At 34.7% G+C, this 20,223-nt stretch overlaps 1 protein-coding gene across 4 annotated transcripts in view; it reads left to right on the forward strand.

Moving 5' to 3' along the window:
• The window catches only part of WDR76 (WD repeat domain 76), a 59,290-nt gene that overhangs the window by 7,536 nt on the left and 31,531 nt on the right, over nt 1–20,223 (forward strand). For all 4 annotated transcript variants that reach the window (XM_074235272.1, XM_074235274.1, XM_074235271.1 and 1 more), the window contains exons 3-8: nt 7,143–7,235; nt 9,164–9,219; nt 16,488–16,614; nt 18,657–18,758; nt 18,855–18,895; nt 18,968–19,121. In XM_074235272.1, the coding sequence (XP_074091373.1) occupies nt 7,143–7,235; nt 9,164–9,219; nt 16,488–16,614; nt 18,657–18,758; nt 18,855–18,895; nt 18,968–19,121 (573 nt within the window). The remainder of the gene's footprint in view (nt 1–7,142; nt 7,236–9,163; nt 9,220–16,487; nt 16,615–18,656; nt 18,759–18,854; nt 18,896–18,967; nt 19,122–20,223) is intronic.

Raw genomic sequence — 20,223 nt, forward strand, 5'->3', positions numbered from 1 at the left:
TATATATATACCTATATATTTTGGCATCTGAAGTCCTCTCACACTATCCTTGATACCCACTCAGGTTCTATTCTCTCTTCCTGTCCACTTGGCACCCGTCTTCTTTTTGGAACCCTGACCAAACAACCCATACACACATATAGACACAAGGGAGGAAGATGAACTTGTCCAGCTCTCTCTTTTTTCCCCCTGGAGACATTCAGTATCTTTCTGTATCTGCAGAGTCCATTCCAATCTTCAATTTGGATGATTTGTTGAGATCTCCTCTGGTAAAGGAACTTCTTAACACAATATCTTATCAGACAGATTCATATTTTCATCATCAGACTATAAAATTCTAAAGCTATTAAAATTCACATTTCACATTGATATACATATTTTACTTTAACAAAAATATAACTCCCATAATTTTTCACTTCACAAGTGAATGTTGAAAATTATTAAGTTAACTTGAGCTTATACCATTTACATTATGTGACCATCTTTGTACAGAGTGTCCAGCAAGTGACTTACAAATAGCCTTAATCTCTTTCTCTTCATTAAAATAATAATTCAAGTATCCTTAACTAAAATAAATTCTTTCTTCCCAAACTGTCTCTTAACAAAACTATAGGTGATTCTTCTCCTGATATACTCAACTGACTTACATTCCCTTCTCAAAGTAGAACTTGAAACTGCTGCTGCTGCACAGAAGTATATCTTGAGATTATATAACCTTCTTTATGCTTATTACCTAAATATCCTTTTCCCTAGCATAAAATAAAATAATCTTTATTCTTAAAACATTTAGCTAATAGTAGAGGTTAAAACCACATGCTGGCCTATCTAGTTATTAACTTCCACTTGACCTAAAATTTCTATATCAGGTTGATTTTAATGATTTACTATAAAGATCTGGGACATCAAAGGAAAATTCCCTTATAGATATAATTTTGAGTGTCAGTTTCCAGGTAGAGGTCTTGTGGGATAGTCAAATGCCTTCAAATCTTAGGTTTATCTGGTGAGACATTATTCAAATGTCACATTTGGGGAAGTCAAGTCAAAAGGGTCCAACCTCAGGTTGCACTGAAAAAAGTCTCCCCCTTTGGCTTTTTCTCCCAATACTTCTGTCACCTGTGTATAGTGTTCAAATCTCCTTTGGGCTTCCAGAGTTCTTGAGAGCATTGATTCAACAACACTTCCCTTGCTGATCATACCTGATATTAGACACAAAACAAAAGCCATTTAAAAGTTCCATGATCTCGGGCGGCTAGGTGGTACAGTAGATAAAGCACCAGCCCTGGAGTCAAGAGTACCTGGGTTCAAATCAGGTCTCAGACACTTAATAATTACCTAGCTGTGTGGCTTTGGGCAAGCCACTTAACCCCATTTGCCTTGCAAAAACCTAAAAAAAAAGTCCCATCTAATTAGATCTCCAAGTGAATCCATTTCACAAGGACTGAATGCTAATTCTAATTTGGATTGGAGGGTGGGGTTCACAATCAGTCCCCTTCCCTACACATGAAATCACCTATATCTACTCTTAGTGTCCCTGTCATCAGAATACATTCAATAAAGTGACTTTCTAACACTCTTCAACATCTTATTCATTGATAAGTTTTTTTACTTTTACTTTTTAGGTTTTTTGCAAGGTATTGGAGGTTAAGTGGCTTGCCCAAGGCCGCATAACTAGGTAATTATTAAGTATCTGAAGCTGGATTTGAATTCAAGTACTCCTGACTCTGGGGCCAGTGCTCTATCCATTGTGCCTCCTAGCCACCCCTATTTTAAGTCATCTAATTAGGATTACATAATTTTTAATTTCCTAATCATTTTACAAAGCCCCTCACATTTATACAATATTATTGGAAAGGGTATCTTTTAGTTACACTATCCTTCTGAATCTGCGTTTTACATGGGGGATGAAATCTGCAATTTTACTTCTTTAAAACTTAAACATTAAATCTTCAATCTGCATGAAACAAAGTTTTCATGCTGATATATTATTCTCTTAAAGCAAAACAAAACAGGTTTTCTTAAAGTTAACCTTATAATTAAGTATCTTTTGCACACAAACCTCTTCTGAATTTGTGTTTTAAACTTATTTATTTCTTCTTCCAAATATACTTGTTTTCAGAACAAAGGAAATAAGAATCTCCATGGATTTTAGCCTTATACATATAATTTCAAAAGCCCAGTGTACATTTTTTACCCATGCTAGTGTTACATTTACATATATAATTTCTTCTTCTTAAATAACAGACCACAATCCATTCATTGTTCATTATTGTAACACAATTTTAAATTCCCCCAGAAAAGTTGTTTAAATCTGTTCTTATGCAAAGTTTACTAATTCTTCACTACATATTTCAATTTCATGTTTTTTCTCTTTAGTCCCTAGAATTTGGCAGCACAAAAGAATTCTTAAGACCAGTTGTTGCTAAAAATCCCTTTTTATGATTACAAGATTTTCTTTATACTTCTCTTAAATTCCAAAAGTCTTATTCAAAATAACCTTAAATCATTTTTCTTTTTCCAAGCCAAAAAAAAAGTTGCAAATTCTTTTTACCTTTATAAGTGCAATTCTAACTTCTCAATGTTCTAACTTATAAGAGTTTTCTATCCTTATGGATCAACATTTCTTAATATTAAAACATTTTATGTTCTAGGAATTGGAGATTTCCCTCAAGTTGAGATATTGAAGTAATATATATTAGTTCTGTACCTTTACTATTTCTCATTACTCCCACTCACCTCAGATTTTTCCAGATACCTGAACCATATCCCGAACATAGTTTGAATCAGTGTTTCCTGATTCTCCTTGTTCAGTAATTTTTTTTTTTTTTAGTTTTTTGCAAGGCAAATGGGGTTAAGTGGCTTGCCCAAGGCCACACAGCTAGGTAATTATAAGTGTCTGAGGCCAGATTTGAACTCAGGCACTCCTGATTCCAGGCCGGGTGCTCTATCCACTGTGCCACTTAGCCACCCCATTGTTTAGTAATTTTAAAGCTTTATTAAGGTAACTCATTCTAAGAGCTGGGGGTGTTGGAACACAGACTGAAGCACATATATTATTATTATTATTATTATTATTATCATTATTATTATTATTAGGGGGTTTGCAGGGCAGATGGAGTTGGGTGGCTTGCCTGGTGCTGCATGGCTGGGTGATTGTTGGGTGTCTGGGGCCAGATTTGGGCTCAGGTGCTCCTGACTCCAGGGCCCGTGCTCTGTTCACTGTGCCACCTAGTTGCCATTATTATTATTATTATTATTTTAATTTTAATTTTTTCCTCTTTATTACTCATGAGGGTCTATATTTTTTGGGGGGAGGGAGTATTATGTTTACTCTTAAACAAGAATATTTTAGTAATGTATTAAAAAAATCATTTGTACAAAAATAAAATAAAAGAAAAAAGATAACTCAATCTATCCTGACTGCCAGCCTCTCCACTAGGGCCATTCCATCCCTATCTATTACAACATTTTCATTTATTTTTCCTCCTATGACTCTGGAGGGGCCATAAAACATTAAAGAAAAATAAAAAATCAAACCCCTTAATTGAATTTGAAATCACCTCCCGAGACCCCAAAAATCCCCAAAATCAAATCCTTTTAGTTATACAATATCAAACCTATTCAAATCTTCTGTCTATGTGCTTTAACCAATTTCCATACTTGGCAAATGATTCAAAAGCCCAATTGTCTCTATGTTTCTCTTCCCAGTATTTTCAGAACCTTTTACATTTTCCCTTAATATTCTGTTCCACTATTCTATTTTGGATTAATTCTTTTTAACTGTAGTTAATGTTGTTCTGAACTGGCTATATAAACCACAGACATGATTCCACTTTCCAGAAAACATTTTCCATTCAAAACATTTAATATTTAACACTAATTGATTTTAACTGGTAAAACTTTTGAGAAGGCAAACAGCTACTTAAAAAAAATCTACAGCCTAATTGGAATATTACCTGCTCCCTTCTTTAGATAGAATAAATCAAATAACTTTTCTCATAAGGAGGCAGGTCCAAAATCTTTCTTTGGGGGCTCTTCTGTTCTTAGGTCCATCCCCCCCCCCCCCCCCCCCCGTTCCATTACTCTCTGTAATAACCAGAATCTTGAAACTATAATGTTGCCATATCATTCTGGTAAAAGATAAACAAACTCTTTAGTTTCCCTTTTCTGGCATTTCTGTGTAACCAAATTATATACTTTAGAATTAACCTGACTCTTGAATCTCTGGGATTTAATTTTCCCAAAACCTTTTTTCTATAAAATAACATTGCTTTTTGTGACTTCATTATTTAACATATTTAGTAATTTTCATTGTCTCTTTAACTTCAAAATAAGGGCCCTTTTTCCTTGATAATTCCCTTTTTGCTCCTGTTTCTCTCCCAAGGTCGAGAGATAACAAAACAAAAAATAGGACTAGGCAAGCAGCGGGAGAAAAGCAGCAGAGAGGGGGAGGAGGGAGAGGAGGAGAAAGCATTCTAGCAACACAGAATCACAGTGAAAAAGTCAACAGCATTTTATAATTTTCTGCACTTTTCCCTGATATTTTTGTTCCTTATTCCAATTAGTAAGTTGTAGTCCCAAGGAACTATCTCTTGGCACTTCAAGGAGGGATTACAATGATTTACTGCTGCAGCAGCGCTTTAAATTTGACCCTTTTTTTTTCCTCAGCCTAATGCTGTCTCTTGGAATTTCTCCTAGGAAAATTTATTTACTCTGTTTATACCCCAGAGCTCTCAGCCAGCACTTTCAGATCCTTCAGCCTCTAACTGCATGGGCTACTGGAATCTCTCCCTGAAGACTGCTGGACAATTCTGGCAGACTCAACTGACCGAATTGGGCTTTCAATTTCCAACTGCTTGAGCATGGCAATTTAATTGCATGGGAGTATTTCCCCCCCTGTCCTTTTTTCTGTCCCAAATTAATGGGACGATGAAGGGTGGGTCACCTAGGACTTTACAGTACCTAGGCTTATCTATACAAACTTATGGAGCCTGGCACCGTTCCTGGGTCTTCCCTGCACTGGTCTCCTTGCAGTCCTGCCTCCATAGGTCTTCTGGCTTTCAGTTTTGCTCAAGCTAAGTGTCTCTTCGGGTTCTTTCCCTCACTCCTCAAGGGATCTGCCTGGGTACTAAATCACAAGCTGCTGATAACATTCTATCATGGTGCCTGTTTGTGCTTATGCCCAAGAGAGTCTCAGGGAGGGGGTTAAGATTCCTGGTCAATGCACCGTAAACTGTGTGGGATAAGAATCCACTTAAAACAAATATATGGAGATTCCTCTGAGTAAAAAGGAAAGTTTATTTTTGACTTTTTAAAGTTTTTTTTTCAAGGCAAATGGGGTTAAGTGGCTTGCCCAAGGCCATACAATTAGGTAATTACTAAGTGTCTGAGGCAGGATTTGAACTCGGGTAACTACACGTCTTCACGTGTTTCTCTTAAACCATACCCTTCATCATTTTTTTTTTTACATAATAGAATGTCATATATGTATATCACAGCTTATTTAGATGTTCTCCAGTTGATCGGCAGCCCCTTAGCTTGCCAGTTCTTTATCACAAATTGAACCCCTATGATATTTTTGTATGTATAGATCCTTTTCCTCTTTATTTGACCTCCTAATAGCATCTCAGGGTTAAAGGTGTTTATAGTTTAATAGTTTTTATAGCATAATTGCAAATTGCTTTGCACAATTTTATAGCTCCACAAGCCTTCCTCTTGAATTTCCTGATGTGTGCTGAAGTATGTTGCATATAGGTGTTTAATAAATGCTTGCTGTTTTGTTTTTTTTTTTTAAATCACAGCAATGATATGACTACAGAAGGTTACTCTTCTCTCTTTTGACCTCGGGGAGTTTTATTGTATACTCTGTGAACTTGATTAAATTAGGACATTGAAGTGAGAGGTCTCAGTGATAAAAAAAATTTTTAAATTTTTTATTTTATTTAAGGCAGTAGGATTAAATGAATTGCCCAAGGTCATATAGCTAGGTAATTATTAAGTGTTTGAGGCCACATTTGAATTCAGGTCCTCCTGCTTCCAGGGTCAGTGCTGTATCCCCTGTGCCATCTACCTGCCCCTATGATATAAAAATTTAATATATAATCACTATTATTCCTGCAACATGATGAAAATAGATTGGAGAAGAAATCCTAGGAGAAATTAGGAGCTTTTGTCTGAATTTTCAGTTATTACCTAGACCTACTCTGACTTCAGAGAATTCCCTACTTCTTGTCTGTAGGAGTTTTATAGAATCTTTTGGGGCAACAGAAAGGTACTTGAATGGGAACTACCATTGCCACTGATTTTTCATGTACTACTTTCTGTACTAATCAATTAGATTTTTACTGCCAGAATAGATAGTTGCCTACAAGGCTTATCTCCACTTATTTGGAAGCTCTTGGATGGCAGACACCTTGTTTCATTTAGATATCTCCTTAAGTTTTTGGGATGTTGGAATTGCATATAGTTGGTGTTTCAGAAATGTTTATTATGTTAATTTATTTACATTCTGTATAACCGGGATGTTAATTATCATATGGTGATAATTTAATGTAGGCCTTGTCTTTTATAAAGTACTTTATTTGTAACAATTCTATTCAACACATTTATTTAGCAAAGTTACTCTACATGTTCTAAACAAGAAAGATGAAGAACTACATATTTTGTTAGGAGTTTATAGCTTAATAGAAAGAAAGTGAACAATAAGTTAATAAATCTTAGAAATGTATGCAAGAAAGGTCAAACAGGCATGAAAATCCTAGCTTGTAAAGCCTTCTCTATTTGAAGATAATAAGGAGGCCCTCATGAATGATATAATAAATAATATCTGATCTAGACCATACACACATACATATACCCTTATGAATGTCAGTGTGTGTAAGTGTGTTGTGTTATATTTTTGGGGTAAATTGTTCCATTTTTTTTAATTGACTTCCATTCTTTGTCTTTGTATCCTCAGTACTAACACAGTGCTTAGCACATAGTAGGTCCTGGGGTATGACCCCCATCTTGACTGGTTGGCAGTTTCCTTGTATTACAGCATTGAATGAAGGGAAGGGTGGGGTGGCTTCCATGGAATTAAGTTGCTGTTTTTGTAAGGTGCAGTTGTTGAAAACTAATTAAAAGTAATTTTTTTTTTTCCATAGGATGATTCAACAGAGCTATCAGCTTATGAGAAGAAGAGGCTAAAAAACATATCTGAAAATGCTGAATTTTTTGCTTCACTTGATTTGGTAGAGGTTTGTATAGATCCTTAAAATAACTGGAAAATACATACATTGATAAAGGACTGATGAAGATAAAATATACCAAGAAAAGTAGGGTTTGGGCTTATTGGGAAGAAACACTCTTACAGGCAGGGTGTCTTCTTGAGATAGGGAGGAGGATCTACAGGAGCATTACAGCCATTATTTTACTTTAGATTGCCTTATTTTGGATAAGGAGGGGAATATCCCTTAGGAAAAGTAAGTAGAATTTAACCAAAGTATTCTTTAGTTCTAGGGTAGTACATTCTGTTTAGATTGCCAATCTTACAAAGTTCTCCTTCCTAACTCTGTTTTGGGAGGAGATTCATTATTCTGTATTTTTTTTTAAGGCAGTGGGGTTAAGTGACTTGCCCAAGGTCACACAGCTAGATATTTAATAAGTGTCTGAGGCCCAATTTGAACTCAGGTCCTCCTGACTCCAAGGCTAGTGCTCTATCCACTGCACCACCTAGCTGCCCCCATTATTCCATATTAAAAGTTTATCATATCTCATTTGTGGATCTCCCTGCCTCAAAGACAAGGGGGTGCAGTTTGGCTTTCTAGGGGGCACAACATTGACCTTAGCAGATATACATGCTAAGGTCATTGATTTTTAATTCTTGGACAGTGACATTTTTTTTCCTCAATAAATAAAGTTTTCTAGGTAATTAATCCAGAGTGATCTCTTCTATAGCCAATCCTTTGGAAGTTTAAGTTTCGTGGTGGGAACCTCTCTACATTATCTTTTTAGATCTGGGATGATTTTTTTTTCCTATTTATGTCTTTTTCATCTGTAGACACTAAAGTCAGTTGAATTCCTGTGCTGAACATTCCAAGAAGAAATGTGTTCTAGAATAGGGAAAACTATTTTCTGCCAGTGTTTCATGATGCAGTGTTACAAGAAGAAAGGTTTTACTGACTTCTTGGCTGTTATCAGTGTCAATAAGTGGAATCAATAGTTTGAATTTTAGGGAATTTATTGGTTTCTTTAAATGGAGTTTCTTTTAAATACAGCTTCCAACAGTATTTAAATGTTTGAATAGAAATGTGTATGAGGGATATATGAGTAGTGTAAGAGAGAAAATTGAGGCTAAATTGATAGCTATTGCAAATTGAAGATGAGAAAACAGATTTAAAGATGCAGTTCAAATAAAATATTTCTGTTGAAGCTATATTTTAAAGTGTTAAGTCAGTGGAAGATAGTAGATTTACAGCAAAATATCTTTTTTAAACTCAAAGCTATTGAATCTAATAAATGGTAGAAACTTATACTTGTAGAATCTGTTGCCTGAAAATGAGTAGGGTTGACAAAACAAGGCAGAATTAATAACAGCATAATTGTTAAGGCATATGCTCAATCTCTTTTTGGGTACTACTACTTTTATTTTTCATTACCACTCATACTGAGTTTTTTAAGCACTTAGTAAATATTAGTTTAATGGAAAGAATGAATTGAGCATTTATTAAATATCTTCTGTGTGCTTGATACTGTCCTAAGCACTTGACAAATATTTCCTTTGAACTTCACAGTAACCCTGGGAGGGAGGTGTTGTTATTGACCCCATTGTAGAGGTCAGGAAGCTGCAGCAGACAGATAGTAAGTGACTTGCCCTTTGTCTCACAAGTAAAAAGTATATGAAACTGGATTTAAATTCAGGTCTTCTTGCCTTCAGTCCAGCTCTCTATCCACTGCTCCACATCTGCCTCTGTTCAAGTCACTTTAACTCTGTCTGATTCTTCATTTGTAAAATGGAGTTAGGATAGAGCATTCTGACTTTACAAGGTTATTATAAGAAAAGCACTTCATAAGCTATATATATTTATAGCTATTTGTCTATCTAGATCAGAAAAGTTATTGAAAAATGTATTTATAGTAAAACATTATTTCAATGTTTTTACATATTTATTTGGATATTTTACAGACAGCTACAAAGTTACGTGATGTGATAACTAAAAAACCATCTCATGGACTCAAGAGGTAAAGTATTATTTAGGTTTGTGTTTTTAGATTCTGTTATACTGAAGAATATGTAGTTAAAAGTCTTGAGAAAGAAGACTGAGGTACTTGAAGGGACCCTGTGATAAAGTCATCCTTGGAGAAGTAATATGTTACAATGGAAAGAGCATTTGATTTGGAGTCAGGACCTGGGTTCAAATTCTGTCTCTGTCAGGTTCTTGTCATTTCACTTCTTTGGTATTACAAGTAATCTATTTGGTTTCTCTGATTTCAGTCTTTGCCTTCTCCATTTTGTCTACACAGCTGCTAAAAAAGATAATTTTTTTTTTCGCATACTTCGTCAGATATTTGATTTTCCTTTATTAGAAAGACCAGTAAGTTTGATTATTGCTACAGAATATATTTTAAATTAATTCAATTATATGATAATAATTGTCCTTGATGTTCAAAGACATCCATGTTTTCATAGATAGGAAATGGCATGACTTTCATGTTATATTTATATTTGTGTGTGTGTGTGTGTGTGTGTGTAAAATGTAGGGAGTGTTGCACAAAGACTTTCGCACTTGATTTATCCATATATCCATTCGTTCAATTATTTAACCAATATTTACTGAGCTCCCAATTGTGTGCAGTGCACTATTCTAGATATGGGCAGTTGTAAGGATGAATGGCACCTCTTTATCCTTCCTCTTAAACTTAAAAGTCTAATAAAATACATTCTAATAAAAAAATAATGTATGTGACTACTCCAGCACTTTTAAAAATTATTACATTTTTAATTTGTGGAGTAAAACAAGCATTTCCAAGGCATAGTACAATAAAATAGATGATAGTTTATTAACTGCAAATCTATTATGCATAACTTTATTCCAAAATTATCATGTAAATTTCAAAAAGACATTTCCTAAAGTAAATTTGACCATGTCAATGCCCTAATCAAAAAGCTTTGGTGGATTCCTACTTCTTTCTGATATTTAAACAAAAAAAAGTTCCTTTATTTGGCATTTAAAAACCCTTTACAGCCTGGGTCCAATCTAGAAGGCAGCATGGTACTCTGGAAAAAGCTTTGAATTTGAAGTTAGAACATCTAGGTTTTAATCGTGCCTCTTTCACTTAATGCCTGTGTAATTTTTGGTCAATTCTCTTTGATCCTTAATTTTCTTCTCTGTAAACTGAGAGGGTTGAACTGGATGACCACCAAGATTCCTTCCAGATCTAAATCTAGGGTCCTGTTGTCTAAACTCCCATTCACCTATTCTATATTCAACCCAAAGTAATTTACTTTCTTGTTGCCTGAACTTGGCACTCTGTATCTTCAACTCCAAGCTTTAGTACCAATTGTCACCCAAGTATGGAATGTTCTCTGTTCTTTCCTCTTCCTCTTGGAATCTTGGTATCATTTGGAGCTCCAGTAAAGCTCAACCATTACTGATCCTCTGAATTGTTAGCACAGTCCCCTCCTTTCTGTTTCCTTCCCTCCCTCAATTACTTTATAAAAACTTATCTCTACTTTCCTTCTAGTAATATGTAAGCTGCTTGTTCAGGTTCTATTTTCATTTTTTCCTGAGTATTCCTAACATAGCGCTTAACTGATAATGAAAGGAGTTTACTATTATTTATGGAGGGGATACAACATGCAAACAGAATCCTACTTGATACATTATCCAAGAATAAAATAGGAACCAACATTTTGTAGTAAATAGTAGAAAAAATATTTGGTACTTAATCTTGAAAAATGAAATTAAAATGATAAAAATAAGATATTTAAAAATAAAATTTAGGTGACAATTGCAAGTATTCATCAATTTTCACATTAAAGAATGAATCAAGTATTGTCTTTCTGGGTATAATTTTCTCATCAAAATTATATGATAGGGGCGGCTAGGTGGCGCAGTGGATAAAGCACTGGCCCTGGAGTCAGGAGTACCTGGGTTCAAATCCGGTCTCAGATACTTAATAATTACCTAGCTGTGTGGCCTTGGGCAGGCCATTTAACCCCATTTGCCTTGCAAAAACCTAAAAAAAAAATTATATGATAGCATGTTAGAATGTACCTTCGACTTTAGCAGCAAGATAATAGAAGTGTTATTGTTTTATACAAATAATCAAGGATTTTATCACTTTTGTAAGGGCTTCTCATACTCTTTTTTTATTAAAATAAATTTTTCCCCTCTACCTTCTAGAGTCATCTCTTTCCACAGAGGATCTCTTAATCTTTGACTATTTACATCATTGTTTTGGAACATTTTTAGTTAATCAAAAAGACATTGGACTTTGGTCTACTGGTTGGGATTAAATTTTAAAGGGGAGAGAGGGGTATTTGAGTAGGGTCGAATTTTATAAATGGTTTTTTAATAGTGAAATTTTTGTCGTAGTTAACTTAAGTGTGGAAAGACTTAGGAATTAATTCTGGTCTCTGATACATATTGGCATGTCTCTCATTTTCTCAATCCTCTATGTGCAATGGTAAAGGAAATTTCATCACTGGGAAGGAATTCCATGTATCACAAGGTTAAGATTAAATAACTATAAGAATTTAGATATTAAGTATTTGGATACTGAGGACTCCTACCATATGGTAAGATGAAAAAGTACTAACAACTAAGGGATCTGAAAAGTCCTACTGTAATACATAATATATTATCTGAAATTGAATGGACTAAGACTCCTAAGAGGTGGTAATGAGGAAAGAGTTCATGCTAGGTTTGAGATCTGACTAACAAAAGTAGAGAGCTTAGACCTAGGGTTGGAGAATAGCAAGGAAATTGTATGCTGGGAACAGAAGAATTCTGGAGGAGGTGCTCTGCATAAGAAACCTGAATAAAAGGTTGACTGGAACCTTGTGTAACTACTCCTGAGGGGAGTGTGAGTTTTATCTGAGAGGTGGTAAAGTCACTACTCAGCTACTCCACTATTCCTCCCTTGTTCATGATCAGACTTGGGTTTTAGTATGAATGTTTGATGAGTTGTATGGAAAGTGGATTGGAGAGAGCAGAGAATGGAAGTCTAGAGTACACTTAGGAGATTCTTGGTATAATCTTTGTGAAAGGGAGTTAAACTGATTGTCACTGCTTAAAGAGAGGGAATTGATAGAAGGGGGGATTTTGGAGATGAATTCAAGATTTGGAAACTCATTGGATGGAGGAGGGTAGGGAGAGAGAAGAGATGATCACTCTCAAACTTTGACTTTGGCTCATTAGGAGGATAATATGACCCTCAGCAGAGATTGTGCTTTGGTGCTGACTGGCTGTCCCCTAGTGCCAGCAATGCTTTGTCCCTTCATCTCTACCTCTTAGTTTCCCCCTGTGTCGCCTGTTCCAATTCTGCCTTCCTTAGGAGGCAGTGTTTTTCCTTCAGATTGCCTTCTGTCTCTTCAACTCTATCTTTTGTATTTATGTAGTGATTTACCTTTTGTCTCCCTTATTATAATGTAAGTACCTCAAGGGCAGGGAATTGCTTTTGCATTTTAGGTATCCTCAGCCTTCAGTATAGAACTTGGTCTATACATGGTAAGGACTTAATAAATGTTGGACTGATGAGTAGATGTTCTGGAACTCAGGTGAGAGACTAGGATCAAATATATAGATGTGGAGGGAAATCAGTCTTCAAGTGCAAATTTAAGAGTATAAAGTTCACCTTGGTACAAGGACAAAAAATTGCAAAAGTGAATTAAGAATAGGGCAAGAAGAAACTAAAGAAAATCTAAGCCTGGGAACTTTGCTAAAAGCTTAATCATACATGATCAGAAGTAACAAGAATCCATTTCCATTTGCAATCACAGAACCTCAGCATTGGAAGAAATCATCTAGTGAAACATAGCCACAAAGGGTCATCAATCTTTTGCTTAAAGACTTGAAATAAGGGAGTCTAATACTTCTCAATATAGCATGTTCCTCTTTTAAATAATTCTAATTAGAGTTTTAGGGAGTGCTAGAGGGTTTTTAAGTCAAGTTTAAGTTTGCCTCAGCAAATTCCATTGTTATTCCTGTTTCTGAATCTTGGAGCCAAAGTTAATCCCTCTTCCAGGTTATAGGCTTTCAGATACTTAAGATTGCTTTCTTGCCCCTCCATATGTCTTCTTCAGGATAAATATTTTCAACTAGTTTTTATATGATCTTGACTTGAATTGGAGGCTCTTCACCAATTTGTTAGCCTTCTTCTGGACACTGCAGCTTTTCATATCCTCCTGAAACAGATGTAGTAGAGAGTGTGCTTTACTTGAAGTCAGAATCTGGCTTCAATTTCTGCCTCTTCATTACCTGGGTGAAGTCAATTGCCTTCTGTACCTTAGTTTATTCATTTGTAAATTGGAGACATTTAACTAAGATGATTAAAGTCCTTCTCTAGTTCTAAATCTATGATCTTTGATTAGAATTATTTTGACCTGGATATAGTATCAGTTTCCTAGTCTTGGTTATTGCAATGTAACCCAAGGTTTCATTTTTTTTTTTAAGTTTTTGCAAGGCAAGTGGGGTTAAGTGGCTTGCCCAAGGCCACACAGCTAGGTAATTATTAAGTGTCTGAGGTCGGATTTGAGACCAGATTTGAATCCAGGTACTCCTGACTCCAGGGCCGGTGCTTTATCCACTGTGCCACCTAGCCACCCCTCATTTTTTTTAAACAGTGTAAATTTACATTTCTGTTTTGTATCACTTTTATGTTCATCATATTTCATCTTCAGTATCAGTGTCATAGTTGTCAGGGTAGGACTTTTTTGAATCCTGACTTACCCTTCCTATGTTTGTACTAGCTCCAAATTTGTTAAGCTGGTTTATGTTTATCTAAGTTTTGAGTAAATACTTAAAAAGCATAGATAACATGTACTTGGTTGTGCTATTGAAGACCTTTGAGATGAGCATAGAACTAGTAATTACTATGATTTAGGTTCAGCCATTCAACCAGTTCCAGATTCACCTAATTGTATGATTATTTGTTCTTTTCCATAAGAAGAGTACAAGAGCCTTTGGTAAATTCTATAGGTAAATAGATCTACAGTATTTTCCTGATCTATCGGTGCAGTCATCCATCAGAAAGGGAAATAAGATTGGTCTGATATAAGCTTTCTTGGTAAAACTATGTTGACTTTTTTTTTTTTTAGTTTTTTTGCAAGGCAATGGGGTTAAGTGGCTTGCCAAGGCCACAGAACTAGGTAATTATTAAGTGTCTGAGGTTGGGTTTGAACTCAGGTACTCCTGACTCCAGGGCTGGTGCTCTATCTACTGCACCACCTAGCTACCCCATATGTTGACTCTTTTTGATCACTGCTTCATTTTCTGCCATTCACTAAGAAATTCACTCATTTCAATAATATATTCTAGGAATATGGATTTTGTCAGGAATTGAAATCAAGTTCCCCGACTTCTAGTATTCAGATTCCATCCATTTCTCATTTTTGAAAATTTAATCAACATTTTTCCTTCTCAATTCCTATGCTGTTTCTCCTGTTAGCAAAGATAATTAACTGGCAGTGACTCAGTACTTAGTTTACTAGGGTGATGTTTATCTGGGTTAGGTGATTCCAAATTCATCTGGGGAAGCTAGTACTCTTACTGTCTAATCACTTATCTTGGATTTATCACTTTTCAAATTACCTTTTTTTGTTTGTCTTTACCAGTCTGATCATTCTTTTTTACAGAAAAAGGAAAAACAAAATAAAGGAAATATTGAACAACTTTTTTTGCTCTCTATTGTTATCTTTGTCCCATCCACTAAGCAACAGTTTTTCCCCTTTGAGCTTTTTCTCTTATCTCTGGTACAGTTTTAAAAAAACAAAAACAAAAACATTTTTTTATCTCTTTAGTTTTCTTCCCTAGTTTTAGTTCAACCTTAGCTTTTAGCTCACTTAGCATTCTTATAGGTCTTTTCCATGTTTTTATATTTATCTGGTTACCTGTTTTTGCTTCTCTCTGCTGTATATTAGTTTTGTTTGTTTTTTTATTCTAGGATGATGAGTTCTCTGCATTTGTATTGGGAGGGGAAGAGAAAAGAATAGGTACTTTATATAGCTTCTACTCCTATTGGCTGACTGTCCATTGTACCTTGCATACTTAGTGAATGCCTTCACCTCCACTTTTTTGTTTCCCTAAGCACTTTGAAATATCTCATTCCTCCTAATGGCAGCCCTATTCTATTGGTGCCGTTTTTTATTCTCATTTTACAGATGAGGAACCTGAGACAAATAGGTCACATGACTTGCCCAGTGTCACCTAGGTAGTAAGAGTTGAAAGATGGATTTGAACTCCAGTCTTCTTGACTCCAATATTCTGTCCATTGTGATACCTAGTGATCTTTTTTTTTAAGAGACGTATTCTTTTTACTTCTCATTAAAATTAATTTTCTTTGTGTATTCAGAACTTGTCTCCTCCTAAGCTGACTTGGTTGTAGAATTTTAGACCATGGGATCCTATTGAGTTCTTTCTCTGAACTTTTTGAAATCTTCTCCAATTTAGGGTATATATCAGAACCTGTCCAGCTTTCCTGTCTTTTATCACAAAGATGGCATGGTCACTTTTTTTTTTTTTGCAAAGCAATGGGGTTAAGTGGCTTGCCCAAGGCCACACAGCTAGGTGATTATTAAGTGTTTGAGGCCAGATTTGAACTCAGGTACTCCTGACTCCAGGGCCAGTGCTCTATCCACTGCACCACCTCGCTGCCCCAATGGCATGGTCACTTTAAGAAGCTTCTTTCATTTCTGCCTCAGTTATATTTACTTGTACAATAGAAAATTCTTTTCTTTTTACCTCATTTATTCAGTTCTGAAAGACTTTCTAACAGGACTTATTGTGATTGCATGACAATTTTTTTTTAAATTTTATTTAGGGTAATGGGGTTAAGTGACTTGCTAAAGGTCACACAACTAGGCAATTACTAAATGTCTGAGGCTGTATTTGAACTCGGGTCCTCCTGACTCCAGGGTCCATGCTCTATCCACTACACCACCTAGCTGCCCCCTGCATGACAGAATGTTGATGAATCACTTACATCCATACTTTTAGAAGAACAGAAGCTTTATTCTATGGACAGCTCTTCTGTAGTATTACTTTTTAAATAAGGAGAATGAATGGCGTAGTTTTCATTAGAGGTTGCTCTTGTTGATTTCTTTATTGTATCAACAAATAGATTCTGTTAATTTATTTCTCAAGTAATTTACAGTGGAGTTAATGGTTGTAGTCATGGAAATTAAATTCAAAGTTGTTAAGAGTTGATTGCTATGCATTCTCTCATAGTGGTGATAGTAAAATTATTGACCTATACTATAAGTTAACACAAATTTTTAATTCCTTTAGAAAGAAGCCAAAGAAGGCAGAAGATGAGATTGTTTGTCGAAGATCCATGAGGCTATTAAAAGTAGATCCATCAGGAGTCCCATTACCAGATCCTTCACCACGGCCTGACTCAGTAGTTGATCAATATGTAAGAGTGACAGTACAAATAGCATTTGCTAACCAAAAAACCCCTAAAACAACAACCTTAAAACTCTTAGTATTTTGAAACTGTAGTAAAATATCGTTAATTCAGAATTAACTAATGTGGACTAGAATTAGAATTTGTAGTGAATGAGATTGGATTTGTCCTGAAGTTGATTTTTGGAGACTCAAATAGGGAATGAATTATATAATTTGTTTAACTTGTGTGTTAAAAGGAATGTCCATCCAGTGTATTTTTTAAAAACTTATACAAAGTTGAAGAACATAAAATAAAAATTAGTGATGATTCATCTAGTGTAATTACAAGGGAACACTTGATTAGCTGTATTCTTATGCACTTAAAAGTAATAAAAATATATTTTATCCTAATATTTCAAATGAAGACTTAACAAAGTCAGGGAGCTCTTTGTAAAGCACAGTGCCTGGTACTACATAAGTACTATTACTAGTACTATACAAATGCGTATTCCCTTCTCTCCCTTTCTTCTAACAGTTTCTTTTTAATGCTAATTAATAGTAGAATTGTAATGAATTGAAATAGATAAATAACAGATAAATGCTAGGCATGGTGGCATGTACCTGTAATCTCTTGTCACTGGGGAAGGATGAGATGGTTTGGTTCCTTGAGTTTGTTTTAAGATGCAGCAAGGATAAGACTAAGCTCAGGAGGCAAGGGACACCAAATTGGCCTAGGGAAGAGTGAACCAGTCTCAGCTGGAATCTAGCTGGTCAGACCTTCTATTTTGATACACAGTGGGATCAGACTCCTTGATATGGCTGCTGTACTTTCAACTTGAATGAAATAGGGAAACCTAGTATCCAAAGGGAAAAAAAAAACAAGAAAGAAAGAAAATAAATGGAAAAAATACATACATGGGGAAACTGATATTAATTCTAGCTGTTCTTCAGAATCCAAAATTATTAATTAGCTAGAACTGTCAGAAAATGTTTATTGAATCACATGAGCTTTCTATAATGCACACAGTAGTCCAAGATTACAGCCTAAGCTGGTTGGTGGGGAGAGAGGCAAGAGAGGACAAGGGAATTAAAGAAGGGATAAAGTAAGAGAAAAGGGCATAGGAAGGAGAGATATATCCAATTGTGCATTAGGATAGAAGAATAAACTAGCTCTTGCTACTCTGTATTTTCTTGAATCTCAATGTGTGGTGTTTTTTAAAATTTTTTTTCCAGTTAAATGTAAACATTTTAAAGTCTCATTTAATGAGTTCCAAATTCTCTCCTTCCCTTCCTCCCTTATCCTGTCTTTTTGTATATGTTTTAAAAAATTAGTGTCATCTAGAGTGGTTAAACTATATATTCTTTGTCTCTTATTGGAGTGGTAAACATTTACCTATAGAAAGAAAGTTAAGGGTTGTTCATAATAACTCTTCATTTTTGTTTCCTCTCACATGTGTCTTTTTAATGTTATAGACTTTTTTCTGTCCTTAGTTTTTAGGCTATACTCCTAAATTGAGAAAGAGAATGACTTTGGTGGATTTCAGAATGATAATATATTGGTACTCTTGGAATATAATTATTGAACATGTTTTATTTTTATTTTGAGGTATTGCATTCCCTTTCTTTCTGGTATAATAGATTGGCACTACTTTTTCAAAAAGTCTGTTAACTGGTCTTTGATTAGTTACATGATATGAAGTAGCTCTCTAAGGGACTAGGACTATGGGGAAATTTCAGGTAATGATTTCTATTTAGTGTCATTAGACAACATTATAAGCTTTAAATACTTTTTAAACACTTAATAAGAATTTATTGAGTTTGATTTTCCAGATACTCTCCAGAAATTCATTCAGCTTATGTGATTAAGCATTTTACTCCTAGGAGGTAGCTAATATGTTCTGTGTTGCCACAGGAGGATTTGATTCCTTTATTTTCTGGAGCTTCTGGTAAAAGATAAGCTTCATCAAGATTATGGACTAAGGTTTAAAAAGGGATATATAAAGGTGAACATTGCATAAAAGAATTTAAAGCCCCCAAATCAAAACTTGTTGCTGTTTTTTTTTCCAACAGACTCGCTTACCTCCTGGACCTTTGAAAATGATGCCTGAAAATCAGAATGGAGAAAATGAAATGTTTAAAGGAGTTTTGCAGATGTGGATGAAAATAAGCCAGGTATTATTTTTAGAATTTTATATGGTTTTTAGTGTTAAAGAGGAAATTGGAATAAATGCATTATCTTATTGCTCTGATTTTTCTCTAATATTACAGCCAAGAAATAAGAATACTCAGAAGTTATCTAATATGAAAAGGTAAATTTAAACAAAAATTTTTTTGTTTTAAATTGAAATATTTTGAAATTTTAAATCAATTTTTCTTTTCAGATACCAAGCAAATTTGACTGACATGATCATTACTGAAGATGATGTCTGCAAAATTACCAAAGCCAGAATATGTTCTATGGCTATTCATCCATCAGAAACTAGGACATTGGTGGCAGCTGGGGACAAGCTTGGTCAAGTTGGACTGTGGGATTTGGTAAGCTATTTTTATTTTATCTTTGAAACTGAGAAAGGAGAATTTGGAAAAGAAAATGCCTTAGTCCTTTGTGTTATAAATATTAAAATTTATAGTTGAATCTTATGAGTATAAGTTGTATTATTGAGATCTTCAAGCTTAAACTCCTTTTTCAGAGCCTCTCTGTTAGTTTGATACTTGAGTGCAGTATACATAGTGGATTTGAGGTCAGAGGAATTGAGTGAAAAATTAGCAAGGTCATTAATTCCCTTTGTAACATTGGGCAAATCATTTAATCTCTCTGGGCCCCTGTATCCTTGTGAAATGAGGGGATTAAACCAGATGAACTATAAGGTTCCTTACAGTTCTAAATCTCTAATTCTATAAACTGGAGCATCATTGGTGTGTTAGATAGCAGCAGTATATCAAAAAATTGATTGTGATTGTATGTTATTCTGAATTTTTAAATTATAATATTTGTAAACAAGTGGTTCTTTTTCTGAGAATATAGTGTAATATAAGTTGTATACTGTAATTTTTTCTATTTAAGTCAAAAAACATTTATTGAGGACCTTCTGTGTAGCAGATACTATTGTACTAAGCGTTGTGGATGAGGGAAAAAAATGGCAAAAAACAGGAGCTCACAGTTTAATGGGGGAGACTGCAGATACCTGCACAAATATAAATTGAAAATAATTAAAGAGGAAAGATAATAAACAGTAAAAGTCAGACTAGGAAAGATTTCTTGTAGAGATGAAATTTTAGCTGAGGCTTGAGGAAGGCCAAATAGTACTTTTTTTTTAAATAAAAGAAAGATTTTATTTTACAATTTTCCCCTTAATCTTCCTTCCCTCCCCCCACCCTCCACAGAAGGCAGTCTGTTAGTCTTTATATTGTTTCCATGGTATACACTGATATAAGTTGAATATGATGAGAGAGAAATTATATTCTTAAGGAAGAAAAATAAAGTATAAGAGCAAAATTACATAAGATGATAATGGGGTTTTTTTTAAGTTATCTTATTATGTAATTTTGTTATCTCTTATACTTTATTTCTTTTCCTTAAGGATATGATTTCTCTCTCATCACATTCAATGTATACCATGGAAACAATGTAAAGACT

This window comes from Macrotis lagotis, chromosome 4 (assembly GCF_037893015.1).
Source record: "Macrotis lagotis isolate mMagLag1 chromosome 4, bilby.v1.9.chrom.fasta, whole genome shotgun sequence".
Lineage (NCBI taxonomy): Eukaryota > Metazoa > Chordata > Mammalia > Peramelemorphia > Peramelidae > Macrotis > Macrotis lagotis.